Source organism: Erinaceus europaeus, chromosome 4 (assembly GCF_950295315.1).
Source record: "Erinaceus europaeus chromosome 4, mEriEur2.1, whole genome shotgun sequence".
NCBI classification, from domain to species: Eukaryota; Metazoa; Chordata; class Mammalia; order Eulipotyphla; family Erinaceidae; genus Erinaceus; species Erinaceus europaeus.
Genome location: NC_080165.1, coordinates 102,404,469 through 102,414,830, shown reverse-complemented (window position 1 = coordinate 102,414,830; position 10,362 = coordinate 102,404,469). Strand labels below are relative to the sequence as shown.

General features: G+C 48.9%; 1 protein-coding gene across 10 annotated transcripts in view; it reads left to right on the top strand.

Moving 5' to 3' along the window:
* Positions 1–585: 585 nt before the first annotated feature.
* The window catches only part of KCNA1 (potassium voltage-gated channel subfamily A member 1), a 125,525-nt gene continuing 115,748 nt past the window's right edge, over positions 586–10,362 (top strand). For 2 of the 10 annotated variants that reach the window (XR_009549553.1, XM_060190239.1), the window contains exons 1-2: positions 599–1,171; positions 1,575–2,910. Coding sequence is in view for 7 of the 10 variants with exons in the window: in XM_060190239.1 (XP_060046222.1) it covers positions 2,023–2,910 (888 nt within the window). In the remaining 3 variants the exon portion in view is untranslated. Of the gene's footprint in view, positions 1,172–1,574; positions 2,911–4,043; positions 7,444–10,362 lie in introns of those variants that run through there. The other 8 variants (XM_007527827.3, XM_060190240.1, XR_009549552.1 and 5 more) reach the window with 8 other exon arrangements.

Below are 10,362 nucleotides of genomic sequence, written 5' to 3'. Positions count from 1 at the left end.
GCAGACAACCCACAAACCCACGGCGCCGGGGGGTCCCCCGCAAAGTCGATTTTCTCCCTAGTTCGCGCTCATTAGAGTGTCGGCAAACTTCGAGTCCCCTCTGAGGTCAAAAGGGGACAGATGTTTAGTCCCCCACCCCCATAAGACGATTCAAGATCAGTCCAGGTGGCCCCCTACACCGCAGAGCTTCCCCCCTAAGGCGGTGTAGGTGGAGGTACACTGGGGAGGCCTGCACGGAGCCCCTGGCTGGAGTGCAGCCCGGGTGGGTGATGGCTAGGCTGCACCAAGGCTAGCATATCCGAGGAGCGGTGCCAGGAGCCCCGCGCCTGCATTGCGTCGGACCTGCCCGCTCCTGGGGAGCTGTTGCTGGGGAAGGTCGCGCCAGGAAGCGAGTCTCCTGTGGGTTGGGGGGGGGGGGGCAGAGGTAGGTGGAGGGCAGCCGGGGGTGGGTCGCGTTTTCTGGCAGGAGCAGGGCCAACCCATGCTAGTGAGGGTGGGAACAGAACGACAGCCCCCTCTAGACTCCCCCAGACTGTGCCAAACCTCATTTTTCCAGCTGCCTCCTCGCTCCTGCCCTCCCCCGCCCGCCCCAGCCCACGCCCGGGTAGGCCAATCGCGACTCGGCGTTCCAGGAGCTTTCTCAGGTTTCTGCTGATCTGGCAGCGCCCAGAAATGGACCGGGCGGACCCGGGGCCGCAGGCTGCTGGCCCTGCTCGCCGCTCCTGACGCTCTGGGCCGCCCAGTGTCGCCAGATCCCAGGCGTGTGCGCGCTCTCTGCGGGGCGCGGGCAGAGCTATGTAGACGCGGCTCCTGCTCTCCCGCAGCTCAGGGATCTCACCCAGGGCCCCCAGCGTGGCTGGAGGGCCGAGGGCGCCACGTTCGTCCTTCTCCCCCTCGCCCCGCCGGCTGCTTCTCAGCCCCGCAACCTTCCAGCTCCTAGCACCCGAGAGGCGGAGGCGGGTGACGATGCGGGCCAGGCAGGGACATTGTGGCCTCCGCCTTTGCGGGTCCAAAGAGCTACTGTCCGACTGAAGGTGTAGAGGACGAGGGCGCCGGCGGAGAGGGGGCCCGGCACCCCTGGATGCGGTGCACCCCGGCTCTGCACCGCTACCTGCCGCATCCTAGCCCCGGCTCTCCGCCGACTCCGCACCCCTCCCACCCCTGCGGCCAGGTAGGGGCTTCCCAGCGCGGGGCTGCGGGGTTGCGGGGTTTGGGGTGGGGCTTCAGGGCTTGTGGGTCCGGTGATGCTTCCCGGTACTCGCAGCTACCCGGCGACTCCGGGCTCCCCCCCCCCCCCCCCGCACCCCAATCTCTAGTTTAACGAAGTTGTAAACAGATGGGCTGTTGGGGGCATGGGGAAGAAAGTGAGATGGAAGAACCTCAGACTTGGATTTCCGTGTGTGTACGTGTGTCTGTATGTGTGTTTGTGATCACGTTAGCAAAAGTCCAGTGCTTATGAAAAAAAAAAAAAGCTTAGCTGTCTGTGGTCTTCTGTGTCTGTAGGTCCGTCCCATGTGAACGCTGCTGATTCTCTGCCTCTCCCCTCCCCCATATCACTTTCTATCTCTCTGCAGCGTCCATCGATCGCCCCAGTGGGAGCTTAGAAGGCGGCAGGCGAAGAGGGGTAGGAGGGGGGAGCGCCGAGGAGAAGCGGAGGGGGTGGCAGGAGAGGGGTTCAGCTGAGCGGGCTCGGCCCCGGGTCCGAGGAGGGCTCGCGGAGGGGAGGGGCACCAGGGTGACCCTCGGAAGTCATGGCCTGGTCGGCTAGAACAGCACTGCGTTAAAGCACCTTGGAGCAGGCAGCAGCATCCCCACCCCATTCCACACCCCCCTCTACCCCAAGCTGCACCCGGGGGGAGTCGGAACTGAGCGCCGGGCGGGGTGGAGGGGCAGGTGCGCCGCCCAGCGGCAGGTGCACCACCTCCCGGGCTGCGAGGCCCCGCCCCCTGAGAGTGGGGGAGCCGCGCTCTGCGGTGGGGAGGCACCTGGGGTACTCCGCGCCCCGGGCCCCCTGCCGGCACCATGACCGTGATGTCTGGGGAGAACGTGGACGAAGCCTCAGCCGCGCCGGGCCATCCCCAGGAGGGCAGCTCCCCGCGGCCGGCCGAGCACGATGACCACGAGTGCTGTGAGCGCGTGGTCATCAACATCTCGGGGCTGCGCTTCGAGACGCAGCTCAAGACCCTGGCGCAGTTCCCCAACACGCTGCTGGGGAACCCCAAGAAACGCATGCGCTACTTTGACCCCCTCCGCAACGAGTACTTCTTCGACCGCAACCGGCCCAGCTTCGACGCCATCCTGTACTACTACCAGTCGGGGGGCCGGCTGCGCAGGCCGGTCAACGTGCCCCTGGACATGTTCTCGGAGGAGATCAAGTTCTATGAGCTGGGCGAGGAGGCCATGGAGAAGTTCCGGGAGGACGAGGGCTTCATTAAGGAGGAGGAGCGCCCCCTGCCGGAGAAGGAGTACCAGCGCCAGGTGTGGCTGCTCTTCGAGTACCCCGAGAGCTCAGGGCCCGCCAGGGTCATCGCCATCGTGTCTGTTATGGTCATCCTTATCTCCATCGTCATCTTCTGCCTGGAGACGCTGCCAGAGTTGAAGGACGACAAGGATTTCACGGGCACCCTGCATCGCATCGACAACACCACGGTGGTCTACACATCCAACATCTTCACTGACCCCTTCTTCATCGTGGAGACGCTGTGTATTATCTGGTTCTCCTTTGAGCTGGTGGTGCGCTTCTTCGCCTGCCCCAGCAAGACGGACTTCTTCAAGAACATCATGAACTTCATCGACATAGTGGCCATCATCCCCTACTTCATCACCCTGGGCACGGAGATAGCCGAGCAGGAAGGGAACCAGAAGGGTGAGCAGGCCACCTCGCTGGCCATCCTCAGGGTCATCCGATTGGTAAGGGTTTTCCGCATCTTCAAACTCTCCCGCCACTCCAAGGGCCTCCAGATCCTGGGCCAGACCCTCAAAGCCAGTATGAGAGAGTTAGGGCTGCTCATCTTCTTCCTCTTCATCGGGGTCATACTGTTCTCTAGTGCAGTGTACTTCGCTGAGGCGGAAGAAGCTGAGTCGCACTTCTCCAGTATCCCCGATGCTTTCTGGTGGGCGGTGGTGTCCATGACCACCGTGGGATATGGTGACATGTACCCTGTGACAATTGGAGGCAAGATCGTGGGCTCCTTGTGTGCCATCGCTGGTGTGCTGACAATTGCCCTGCCCGTACCTGTCATTGTGTCCAATTTCAACTATTTCTACCACCGAGAAACCGAAGGGGAAGAGCAGGCTCAGCTGCTTCATGTTAGCTCCCCTAACTTAGCGTCGGACAGCGACCTCAGTCGGCGCAGCTCCTCCACCATCAGCAAATCTGAGTATATGGAGATCGAAGAGGGGATGAATAATAGCATAGCCCACTATAGGCAGGCCAATATCAGAACTGGCAACTGCACCACAGCTAACCAAAACTGCGTTAATAAGAGCAAACTATTGACTGATGTTTAGAAAGCTAGCAAGTGAATGAACAAGCAAGAAGAGAGAGAGATGAGAGCCCCACTTAGCAGCTTGAAAGACTTAAAACCCTTTTCACACTATGTAAATACAATACAGTCTTTGGATGTTCTGGTTACATGTCAATGCATTGTTGCATTGCGGGATTTTTATTTGGGGGGGAGTGGCAGAGCAAAAATTTCAAGAGCCATGCCAAAGGAAGTGCTTTTTGTTTTATTAAAAGTGGGGGCAGGGAAGGGAAAAGGCTTTTTTTTTTCCCTTAAAAACTGATGAACCATTTTAGTCTAGGTAAGATAAGATTCATACTGAAACCTTTCCAACCCTTTGGCTTCTTTAACATTTTCCCCTTTTAATTAAAAATCAAATGTTCACTTAGAAATAATACAGTAAAAAAGTTGCATGGGATTCCAACATAAGATCTTTACATACTGCACAACAGAGTTAAGGCAGTACATCAAATGTATTGCCTGTGATCATGATATGCCAAGCAGATCAGGAAGTAAACATGTTTTTATTTTGATCCACAGGACTGCATTTCACAAGATGAAAAAAAAAAGATTATGTAAGACTTATTCAAGAAGTACCTTAGACATCTGACATTGGCCTGTAGGGCTTTTGCTTCTCCCCCATTCCTCCTCTTCTCCAATCTATTCCCTAGGAAAAACCTAACTGAGTTAAATGTATTGGTTTATCTGCAGTGCTGCTAAATTTCCCAACTGTAGATGAGTGGAAACACAGGTCTTATCCTGCACCCTGACCTCTGACTCCTGACCTCCAGAACTGGATGTCAAACTTTAGTCTCCTTATTGTGAGAGAGCACACATGAAGTTCAATGTAAGCATGTTTGAATTTGATACCATTTATTTTATAAGCGCATGCTGAGAACAGTTAACTCAGACAATAAGGAATAAGCTTACTCTGGAATCCACTCTTCTAAATAGGTCCTTTTTTTTCATTTGCATTCACCAAAAGTGCACTCCTTCATTTACTGACTATTTTATTAGTAAATAAAGTACTGTATTTAAGTGCATCTGCTAGTCAGACGGGAACAGTCACTTTTTGGAAGCATGTTCTCTTATCCAGCATTATGGCCTATTTGATTAAGGTGTACCTTGAATTAATTAGTGCATGATTTTAATTAAAAAACTTAAAGAAAATAATAAAAATTACAAGTCTGTGGGATGAAGAGCCCAAAAGAAATTGTGGGGGTGGGGGGTGGGGTAGGGGGGAATTCAGTCAATTTTCCTGCCGTTGCTCAGGGAAATATCAGGCTTTTGTGCAGGTGTAAACAGAGAGAGGACCAAGATGCCCATCACTTCAAGGGCAGCTATGCGGACAACTCAATAAGGTATATATAGTAACACCTAAGAACAAACATTATTTCTAGGTGAAGACAAACACAAGCAAAACAAAACAAACAAACAAAAAGGTGCAATACTGCATGTCTCTGGTGCATTCTTAGGGTGTAAATGAAAAATGCTAATCTATGTATGCATCGAAAGCAGAGCTGAATTTCTTTTCCCCACCCCTGCAGTCACAGTTCGAGGTCTGTAGAGACTTCAACCCTCTCTCCCCCTTAAGGCTCCCTGAAGAAACTCAACCCATTGATTTAATAGTTGCTTAGTGCCTTTAACCTGTACCCACAGTGAGTTGTAGAAAGTGCCTCCATTAACACAGCTGAGAAGTTAACAAAAGGGAGGAGGGGTTGGGGCACAGATCTTTTTCTTTTCTTTTCTCCCCCACCCCCCTCACTGTCTTGCTTCACCACTGTGAGAAGATCATGCTATCCCAAAGCCTTGAGATGAGAGAACTCCCTCACCAGTCACTGGACATGGCCCCTGGGGCAGCCTGATGAAGCGTGTTCACTGGGGCCCAAGACCCATGAGCAGTGAATTCTTTCATGTCCTCTTCTCCATTTGAAGTCCATGAACTTTTGGGGAACCAATTTCCCATGGAGGGTCACTCTGGACATACAAGGCTTCTTCAGTCCAGTGTTGTTTGTGCTTCTTGTACGTTTCCTAGTCCTCCTCTGTTGGCGACAGCATTTTGCAAATGTCTTGACCGTCTTGACTTTTCAGCCATCCTGGTGAACATGGGCACACTCACTTCATAACAACCTTTTTAGGCCTTTCTGCCCAGTCACCTCCACAGATGTTTCCTGTCATCTCCTGTCACCTTCCTGCCTGGCAGTCACTCGTCAGACTCAGCATCTAACTTTGGTTGCCTCTCCCCAGTGCCCAGCCCAGTGAAAAGTGGGGACCCTGTGCCCAGCGGAGAGAGAGCCATATAACAGACTTCCTGGGCCCAGCAGTTTTTCACAGACAGGAAGGCACCTGAAGCATTTCTAAGGACACCGAGGTGTTGGGCACCTTCATTCCACATGTGCATGTGGCCACCCACTGCTCACCATCATACAGCCTGCCCTGCCTCTTCTGGAATCTTCTTCCTTCCTCCCCTTTGCCCACTTCATCCTAGCACCAAGGCCATAAAATCAAGAAACTTGAATTACACCCAGGCTGGCTGACTTATTTGAAAGGAAGAACTTGAATACTTTATTTTCCTGTGTGACTTCTGCAAATATATAAAGACAAACATAGCACACGGCAGGAAAGACCAGGGTCCAAGAACTTCTCGGCATCTGACAGCAGAGGATTCAGCCCTCTCCTGTGATTTTTTCCTCTAGGTGAACCTTAAACCTTGAACCATGAATCCTTCTGACTATTCTTCTCAGACCTGATAATAAGTCCCCAGTTGGGGGGGGAAATGCCATCCTCTTAAATCTCCAGGGAGTAGCTTGATCTTTCATTTCAACTTTGAGGTCTAGGACACACAGAACTTGAAAGCTGAGCTCAGTCAACAGCAATAATCCACTCAGTACTGTGGGATGAATGGGTTTGAGAAAGAGGAAGTGGGACCAAGACTGTTATGACTGACTTTGGTAGAGCTCTTGGGCTTGTATGTGGGACTGGCTTGATTCTTCTGCATGTGTTAGCAGAAAAAAAAAATAATAATAACATTGCTGCATGAGGTGAATCTGCTAGCCTGGGAGTGGGGATGAGTTGTTACAAATGTGGGCAGCAAGGAGGGAAAATAACATTGCTTACCCATCTAAAGCTCACTGCAGCTGAGTTGGTAAGAATGGCATCTGGGCTTATCTGTGTAGCTATAGGCATGCAAAATTTGACAAAACTCTCAGCTCCTTGTACTGGATTGTGCTGAAATGTCTTTGTAGACCTGAAGGTGCACTTAAACAAAAACTGCCAATTACAGGATGTCAATCTTCTTGGTTTATTTGCCTATCTTTCTCTTATTAGGTGTTTTCTTTCCTTTCTTTTTCTTTTTTTCCCCTTTCCATCCCCTTTCTGGATCTTGAGCTTTTGCAGCTCACATCCTGAGAATTCGTTTTCTCCAGAAGGAGGAGACTTCTGCCATGCTGATAGCCATAGCTCAGCTCTTCCACTGTGCTGAGACCCTAGTTCAATAGGGTGGCCATGGAAGGGTTGGGTCACACCAGGGCTGTTAGCCATCCCAGAATCTCTGCTGTGGTTAACTCACCTCATGTGATCTGAATTAGACCAAAGACATCAATTCCCTCTGTCCTCAGATTCATAGAAGGCTGCTTGGAGCCAGGAAAGGTTTTGTTTTTTGCATCTACTCTTTCTCACCTGTGCATAATCTTATCTTACCTGCCTTTGAGAGGTGAGCTCTGCTTATCAGTTGAGACAGTTTACTGGTAGTGTTTTAGGGAGTTAACCTCCTGACATCAAGGACAGCCTCCAGCACATTCTTCTTCTGGAATATGGCTGGTGGGTGGCTACGTCTCTGGTAGACTCAGGTGCCATTCTGGTGGAACTGAAATGAAGCAGTGGCATACTAATCTTGAGAAGTAGACTTCTTTAGGTAGAAATTTGGTTCAGGCAGAAAGGACATTCTTTCTGTGTGTGTGTGTGTAGGTGTGGATTTTTTTTTTCAAGTGAATGCTTGAAGTGCCAGGGAAATTGTTACTTAGTTATTTCACTTAATACAGGGAACCTCCACATGCATGATTTTTTAAACCAGTTTTCACAATCAATTTTTTTGTTTGGTAGGTTGGGTTGAGCAGAAAGGAGAAAGAGAACATCAGCAGAAGGCAAGTCCTCATTTTCTTCCAGGAACATCATTCCTGGGAGTTGTGAGAATTGGTGGGTGGTAGCAATCCATAGTGGAACAATGTTAGAAAGATGACGAACTGCCAGGCAGTTGATTAATCTTCCCCCTTTCTCAGGAGAGGATGGAACTAACCCATTGACCTTTATGTTGATTTCAGGAAGACAAAGAAACTTTTTTTTTTTTTCAGACAGACACAACCCAGGTTGATTGCAATCTTAGGAGATGGCTCCCTTCGACCACATGGTTATTTGTACTTGTATTTTTACCATGGGATTTCAGGGTATTTGTGGTCACGCCCAGCATGACTCAGGTAAACCTTAGGAGAATGTACACTACTTAGCATTTTTTATAAAGAAGCGAATGGGAGCTGAGTTGTGAACCACAAAAATGTTTCTTTACTTTGGGTCACTGTGTGAACTCATTCAGGGTTGTAGGCATCAGGTCTAGATGTTTCCATCCAATGCCAGTCCCCGCTCAGGCAAAATGATCATGGGCTTCCTTGGGAAACCCTGTGTGCATGTAAGGGGTGAGGCCCTGATTGACCTCAAGACTCTTAGCTTTAAGGAGGTTAGCTCTGGCCATAGTGATTTTTCATTTTGGAGCTAACTAGGCATTCATTTATTTTATTTTTTCTGACACGAGACTTCCATGGGTTCCATGAATATAGACAATCAGAGAGATAGAAATGGTGTAAGAACAGTCAAACCAACCAAACATGAAAGCCCTTGAAAAATTATTCCAGGTCCAAAGTTGTCTTCCATCCTTTCCAAACTCACAGAAGCACCTTTCTTCTCTCTAGGGCACTGTATACAGCAGCAGCTGTTAGACAGCATGGGCTGTCTAGTAAAGACCAAGAATTACCAAAGTTAAGCATAAAAAAGTGTTCATTCAAAGTGCACCATCAGGACAACAAACCATTTGAGCTGAAAAAAGTGCTATTTGATCTCTTATGTTTGCCTGCTGCTTCCACCTTGAGTTAAGGGTGTGTTTCCTTCCCACCCTCGTGCATCCCCGTTGCCCTAACTGTTGAACTTGTCAGGTAGAGGACGTTGAATGTTATGAACCGAGACCCTAATTGAAGCGCATAGTTTTCATCTATGCAATTTTACTTGCTTCTATCACTTTATGATATGTTCATATTTGGCATAAATTAAAGATAATTTTTAAGGATCTTATCACAGACTATTTCGACTGGTTATTTGTCTCTTGCTTACCTGGTTTATTGGAGGCTTTTTCATGTGAGGATTCTTCAAGATAACATCATGAAACTGTGTTGTTTGCCCTGAAACTCATGGATTATTTTCTTCTGTGCAAGGAAATGCACTGGGATTGAATCCTGCCAAATGAACTCACAATTTGGGGTTCAAGTTGGATTCCAAGGAGAGACCTTTGGTAGTTGGCCTGTGAAAACCATGGCGAATCAAACGTTGCAAAGAAAAATAAAAGGAAAAGCGACCCAAGGGAGTAAAGTTATTGATTATATTTGCTCTAATTGCTTTTTTTAAAATTTGAATTGTATTTTCTTTTTATAGGCTAAGTTTTTTTTCAGGAAGGGGTGTGTGTGTATGTGTGTGTGTGTGTGTGTGTGTGTGTCTGTGTGTGTAGCTAACACGTTTGTGGTCTGACTAGGTAGTTCCAGGAATATTAGGGTTGGTTTTGATTTGGAAAAATAAAGTGATTCCTATCTGCTTTTTACATGAACTTCTCCACAGTGTTTTATGTGTTACTAACTTGCCTTCCTTAGCCCCCCTTTCTCCCTCCTCCCTTTCTTGCCTTCCATCCCTTGAATAACTTTATGATGTCCCTCTTGTTTCTTTCTGAGATTTAGAAGTTCTCCTTTCTTCCTGGTAACTATCATACTTCATACAAATTGCAGAACAATGTGCTTTGTGACAGGTGGCAGTTATATGCCAAATACATTGGGTGCTGATGTGTCATCATAGCTTTGTATTGTACTGTGATATTAAGAAATTTGGAGAAGAATTCAGCTTTTCCTCTAGAAGTTGCTTCTGAAAGCAGATCATGAGGCTGGGACGACTGCCCATGGGTTTTCTGTAGTGGTCAGAAAGCAGCCCAGGCTGAACTCTTGATAGAGAGGGAGAGAGAGGGAGAGGGAGGGCTAGATAGGTAGGTAGATATGGTAAGACTGCATCAATGGCAGTGGTCAGTCCAGCCAAGACATTCTTAGTCCTTAGTGTGTTTCTCAAGGCTCACTTTTGGAATCATCTTGAAACAGAAGGTACAGATCCAGGATCTGATGGCAGTTGTAGGACTACACCCCTATTGTTTATAGGTAGCCAAACTCAGGACTAAAGAGGGAAAAAAGATAGTCCTGAGTTTGGCTATGCCCCCCTAAATCCTTAGCAGGTAAGATAAGACAGCATTATCACTCCAATGTGACTTCAAACCAACTTAAAAGCAAGTAACTGAAAATATCCTATTTAATTAATCGAGTCTAATGAGCCATCATTTGTAAGACTTGTTATCATCTAACACAACTCAAGAAAGAGAGAACATGAGCAATAATAGCCTACCCCTGCATTAATTCATCTCAGTTTTAGAGCTGTAGAAGTGGGAGGAAAAGGGAATTTTAGAACTGGTGGACTGCAGTGATGTAAATGTGTGTACAGTCCTTCACCTCCTGTTGTGATAATGGGTCTGGGTTCTATACCCTTTCAATTCAGCAGTTTACTTTAG